Here is a 5916-nt window from a genome sequence, read left to right as displayed (position 1 = left end):
GCTAGATTTGCTACTTACTGGATACCGTTGTTTGTACTTATACTACGTTTCTGCACATTTTGTACAGGTTCTGAGGCTGGTACGAGTGGTATCCATCCGGGGCAATAGGTGGATCCGTGAAGACTTCGTGGTGAGCTGCTCAACTCGATCGATTAGCAGCACATAGAGTCCCCCTCCCTGCTTCTCTCAAATGTCTATTTACGTTAATTAGACAGACAGTATGTACAAATATTTCTCATACTCTCATTAGTTGCTTGTGGTGATTGTGACATCCGCTTGGGCGATATTGGCAGTTATGGTTGTGTTTAGACCCTGCCTTGGATAGTTATCTACATTATTAGACTTGAGATATTCTGTTTCTTATCTTATTGAGCATTTGGTTAAAAGTTGATTAATTTGCTTTAGATTCATGATTCTAATTGTGCTCGCTTGTCTAGCGAGCCGGTTAGGCGCCATCACGATCTTTGGTGGGATTTCGGGTCGTGACAGTTCATTGCCATAGGGATGATTAGATTTGATTAGCTAAAGTGACAACTACGAAATGACATCACCTATTGTGTTACAACAACTGATATCGTGACTCTCCATCATAGAGAGTTTTAGATAACGAAGGAGTTCCTAGAAAAACAGTAGAAAAGTAAGAAAATTTGTAGGAACTCCAGCACAAAATGCTGGAATTTAATTGTTAAAGCTCGAAATCTAGTATATTGCGTGAGAGTTTTTATGTACCAGTTTCATCTGTCATTGCAAAGAAGAAGAAGAAGAAGCGGAGAGGAAGCGTAGGGTTTTAGGGATATTTTTGTCTAGGTATTATTTTCACTTGAAAGTAGCTAAATTTCAATTAATTTTGAAAGAGTGGCTTATTTTCAATTACCAACTTGAAATATTGGGCATAAGAAACTTGTGAATTCAACACATGATTTGCATAGGAAATATTGGGCGAGTTTCGAGAGTTGAGCGTTAGGCGTGTTTTAGGGCGTACCGTTAGGCACTTGTGGGCATAAACCTCACAGAACTAAATTACACACATGAATCTCAAGACATTTTGATAGTGCCTCGTCCGGGACGAGTCCCATAAAAGCCTTTTAAAACAGTGCTTTCAATTACCAATTCGAAATATGGGTGCTTCTGAATTTCTGCCCGGAGACCACCGAGGCACTAACTGGAGAAGGTTCTAGAAGGATGCCTCATCACTTCGAGAGACCCAATAACTTGTGGCCCAACCCAACCCAAGCCCACTGGCTCTACTTTTGAGCAGCCTATCCGCCTCTTCTGCGCTTTCCCACAGTTTAAAAGCCTTCCCATCCTCCCCCTTGATCACAAACACATCGATTTCTCCGACGAACGAACATCACATTATTTTGAGTTTTTTATTCTCACAAAATGGCAGTGAAGAAGAGTGTGGGATCACTGAAAGAAGCAGATCTGAAAGGGAAGAGAGTATTCGTGAGAGTTGATCTGAACGTTCCATTGGATGACAACTTCAATATTACTGATGACACCAGAATCCGAGCTGCTGTTCCTACCATTAAGTATTTGATGCAACATGGATCTCATGTTATTCTTGCCTCTCATCTTGTAAGCTTTGCTATTTTTTGCTATTATAAACCAAATGCCTTTTGCTTTTCTTTTAGTTGTTTGATTATTCCAATATTACGACGCTTTATTACTGATGACACCTGTATCCGAGCTACTGTTCCTACCATTAGCCTTCGATTCTAGTAGTACCAATTTAGAGATGTTATTGTTGATATTTGTCGATATATGTAATAGATGAGTTTAAGTTATGGACTGGCGGTGTAACAGTATTTACACGATCACGTCATTTAATCTATATGAGATTGTCCTTTATGAGATAGTTAAAGGTAAATTATATGATATTGTCACTTATAAGCAGGGGTGGAACTAGTTGGGGTTCATCCAAACTCCGGAAATTGCATTTTATATACAAGGTCAAAATTATTTTTTCTATATATAGTAGATGTTGAATTACCTAGGATTCCTCGTGTGTTTACTTCTTTATTTTAAATCACTTAAATGAAATTTTTACCTCTGCATTGTTTTTAAGGTAGTTACAGGTAAATCTGTATAAGATAGTCACTTCTAAGGTAGCTACAGATAAATCTAAATGATAAGTATTAATTAATAAAATGGTTAAAAGAAGAACTAACCTGCTGGCTGCTATCATAGATTAAAAATATACTAATAGTGTAAAAAATCTTTATATTGTCAGTATATATGACTTAAATCCATAGTAGATTTTTGGTTTCTAAATTCTGTTTTTCTCTATATTGTCAAGTTTATTTTGTAATTACTTGTGTATTGTCACTTATGCATGTCGAGTGTTTATAGTATGCGTGATTTTCATATTTTGATCAGGACCTGTTGGTTAATGGGTATTTTCAATAGATTTTTCTCTTTGGTAAATTTAGCCTCATTGTCTTATGGTTTGGAGGTTAGAGAAAGAATGGAACTAGAGGAAAGAAAAAGCCTTTCTCTTGCTCATGTTTAGTTTGGCATAGAAAAGAAAGAAATAGATTAGAGGGTATTTGGTGTTAGGATAGGATTGGAAGGATAAAAAGGAAAGGGGTCTTACATTAGTTTGGTTAGTATTTATGTTACCGGCAAAGCTTCAAGCAAATAATTGCAATCAAACACGTTAAAATGAACCCACTGTCTTGCTTTTGTCGGCATACCAACTTCTGGTTAAAATTGATTTTAGCTCACTTCCAATGTATACATGCCTTCCCGTTTTCTATCTCTAATCTTCAACTTAAAAAGTGCCTAAGAATAAAAACCTATTTATAAAAAAGTTACTACAAGAGAAAATTTAAGGAATGCAAAAGAGGGACTCAGTCTTGGCCTAAAGGAAAGCTGGTAAAGAGATTATAATCATGTGGGAAGATAGAAAGGAAAAGGTCATAAAGAGAATGTTATCTCAAGGGAAAAGAGAAACAAAGTAATCAGTCTGGTGGTCACTTGAATGGGACACAACCTAGATAGAAGGTCTAGCTAACCAAAATGGAGGTGAAATCACTAGAGGAAAATGATGCAAAAGGACATCCAAGCTTTGCTTGTTTCAGTAGTTGAAAGTTCTATTTGGACTTTGTTTGTGATATTCTGCATTTTTAATGTGAATTATTTTTACCATCTCCTGTTAGTGAAGTTTCTCTATCTTTTAGTTCTCCGTGTATCTGTTTTCTGATTATTGAATTGCTGGTTCCAGGGTCGTCCAAAAGGTGTCACTCCAAAATACAGCTTGAAGCCACTTGTACCAAGACTGTCAGAGCTATTGGGACTTGAGGTCTGTTTCATGTTCTGTTTCTGGTTATCTTTCTTGGCAATTGTTTCTTCTAGGGCTGTCTAAAGAGGTTGTCGTACTCCAATTTTACCCACAGGTCAAGATGGCAGATGATTGCATTGGTCCAGAAGTTGAGAAGTTGGTTGCCGAAATACCAGAAGGAGGAGTTTTGCTGCTGGAAAATGTGAGATTCTATAAAGAAGAGGAGAAGAATGAACCCGAGTTTGCAAAGAAGCTGGCGTCTCTTGCAGATTTGTATGTCAATGATGCCTTTGGGACTGCACACAGAGCACATGCTTCCACAGAAGGGGTTGCTAAGTACTTGAAACCGGCAGTTGCTGGATTCCTTATGCAAAAGGTACAAATTACTTTGGACTGTGAAATGTATGAAGAAAATTTGGTAGGTCGGGAACAAGCATGCACTAAGATTAGCTCAATTGTTCAGCACAATATTTTTCTTGCTCAGTTAATCATAAAATAAGAAGTATCACGAATAAGTCATAAAAGTTATCGAAAACAGTATGATGATCTATCTAGCACAATATTGAATGGTCAATAGTGGTTAACACAGTTTTGTGTATTAGGCTGGAACTCTTTTACTGCCTTGTAGGTGGCTTAATTTTCTTTTATCTTTATTTCTTACCCCGAATCATGATGCTTTTAGGAACTTGACTATCTTGTCGGAGCTGTATCAAATCCACAGAAGCCATTTGCTGCCATTGTTGGTGGTTCAAAGGTTTCAAGTAAGATTGGCGTGATAGAGTCACTTTTGGAGAAGGTTAACGTGTTATTGCTTGGTGGAGGTATGATCTTTACTTTCTACAAGGCCCAAGGATATTCTGTTGGATCCTCACTTGTGGAGGAGGACAAGCTTGATCTAGCAACATCACTTATTGAAAAGGCAAAGGCAAAAGGTGTATCTTTATTGCTTCCTGCTGATGTAGTGATAGCAGACAAGTTTGCTGCTGATGCCAACAGTAAGGTAAACGGCTTTTTTGGCAATGGTATCTTATTCTACTTGTAGCCAGTGTCTTAACTCTTTATGACTGGTCCTTTTTTCTTTGGCCTTTCAGATTGTTCCAGCATCTGAAATTCCTGATGGCTGGATGGGGTTAGATATTGGACCTGATGCTATCAAGTCTTTTGCCGAAGCTTTGGATACCACCAAAACTATCATCTGGAATGGACCTATGGGAGTGTTTGAGTTTGAAAAATTTGCTGCTGGAACAGAGGTATAAATCGAAGATCTTGTTTAGTTGCGCCAATGAGGTTATGTGCCAGTAGGATTATTTTTCTCGTGTAGAGTTCTGAGGCGTCGTAGAATGCTCCCTTTCCTTAACTGATGTTGACTGCATGTATAATCTCTTTTGGCATATATAATCCAGGCTATTGCGAAAAAACTGGCAGAGCTTAGTGGAAAAGGAGTAACAACAATCATAGGGGGTGGTGATTCTGTTGCCGCCGTTGAAAAGGTGGGGCTAGCAGACAAGATGAGTCACATTTCAACTGGAGGGGGTGCCAGCTTGGAGCTTCTGGAGGGGAAGCAGCTTCCTGGGGTGCTTGCCCTTGATGATGCTTAAGCAATATTTATGCTCTTCCCTCTTCCGCTTTTTGCAACTGTTCTGTTTGAATTTTGTTAGTAGCGGATTAAGATGAGTGTTAAATAGAGGGTGTAGAGACGTGGATCAAACTGTAATAAGCGTATGCTGGGCTCTCATTTTGTGGCAGTACAGGGCGAAGTGTACTCTGCTTTTTGAGAATAATACAGATCTTTCCAGTGGTTGATGCCTGTAGCTTAGTTACTGACGAATTACTGGTTTGTTAGTCGTATACTATAATGGTCTATGAGAGTATTTCCGCACCGTACTTTAGTTTTATCCTTTTCTTTTGTGCGTTTCAAATATGTATTGACGTCTGATACCTTCAAGTCAAGCTGTCTAGATCATGACTTGGAAATCGAGAGTCTTTGCTGTTGACTGTGAGTGATTAGCATAATGAGATTGGAATGTCTCGTACAAATCCTTAACAGTGTTTTGTAATCTCAGCTTCGCGAGTATGAAGATGATTAGAAGTTAGTGGCATGAGGTCATATATCGGTCTCATTAGAACCTAGGTTATATTGAGTTTATAACATCGTAAGTAAATCTGGAGACTTCGGAGTGATCATTGTTAGTAAATCTAGGATATACAAGACTAACATCGATAAATATTGCTAGGATCGAAAACATCATGTGTCTTGCGAAAACTAGTAAAGCAAACCTTGAATAACAATAAATCAGACAACAATAAAAAAGAAATATACCACTTGAACGATAATAAATCAGACAACAATAAAAGAGAAATATATCAAAGAGACAAACATTTAATGTGGTTCGGTCAATTGACCTACGTCCGGGCGGATTCACTATATAAAAGAGTACAAAATATCGAGAGAACAACCTCGTGGATGCTGATGAATGAGAAGGAAAGATCCTCAATTTATATACGTTCAAACATTTTCCTCCAAAAAAAGAGACTATCTAAATATGAGAGATATATAATTTTCTTCTAAAAAAAAAATCCAATTATGATAAATACTAAATATGTTGCCCTTTTATTCAAAAATATGAAAATTA

General features: G+C 37.7%; 1 protein-coding gene across 1 annotated transcript; it reads left to right on the top strand.

Moving 5' to 3' along the window:
- LOC109227128 (phosphoglycerate kinase, cytosolic-like) lies at nucleotides 1271–5178 on the top strand. Its single transcript, XM_019392161.1, has 6 exons — nucleotides 1271–1578; nucleotides 3227–3304; nucleotides 3399–3659; nucleotides 3966–4283; nucleotides 4375–4533; nucleotides 4687–5178. The coding sequence occupies exons 1-6, from the start codon at nucleotides 1384–1386 to the stop codon at nucleotides 4879–4881; spliced, it is 1206 nt and encodes a 401-aa protein (XP_019247706.1). The 5' UTR covers nucleotides 1271–1383; the 3' UTR covers nucleotides 4882–5178.

Source organism: Nicotiana attenuata, chromosome 6 (genome assembly GCF_001879085.1).
Source record: "Nicotiana attenuata strain UT chromosome 6, NIATTr2, whole genome shotgun sequence".
In the NCBI taxonomy this organism is placed as follows: Eukaryota; Viridiplantae; Streptophyta; class Magnoliopsida; order Solanales; family Solanaceae; genus Nicotiana; species Nicotiana attenuata.
This window is presented reverse-complemented; position numbering and strand designations above follow the sequence as displayed.

Bases quoted from the DNA above. Each gene is read 5' to 3' on its own strand.
- LOC109227128 (XM_019392161.1), top strand. From the start codon at position 1,384: ATGGCAGTGAAGAAGAGTGTGGGATCACTGAAAGAAGCAGATCTGAAA. The intron at 3,660-3,965 runs GTACAAATTACT...TGATGCTTTTAG, and splicing joins CTGGATTCCTTATGCAAAAG to GAACTTGACTATCTTGTCGG. The intron at 4,534-4,686 runs GTATAAATCGAA...TATATAATCCAG, and splicing joins AATTTGCTGCTGGAACAGAG to GCTATTGCGAAAAAACTGGC.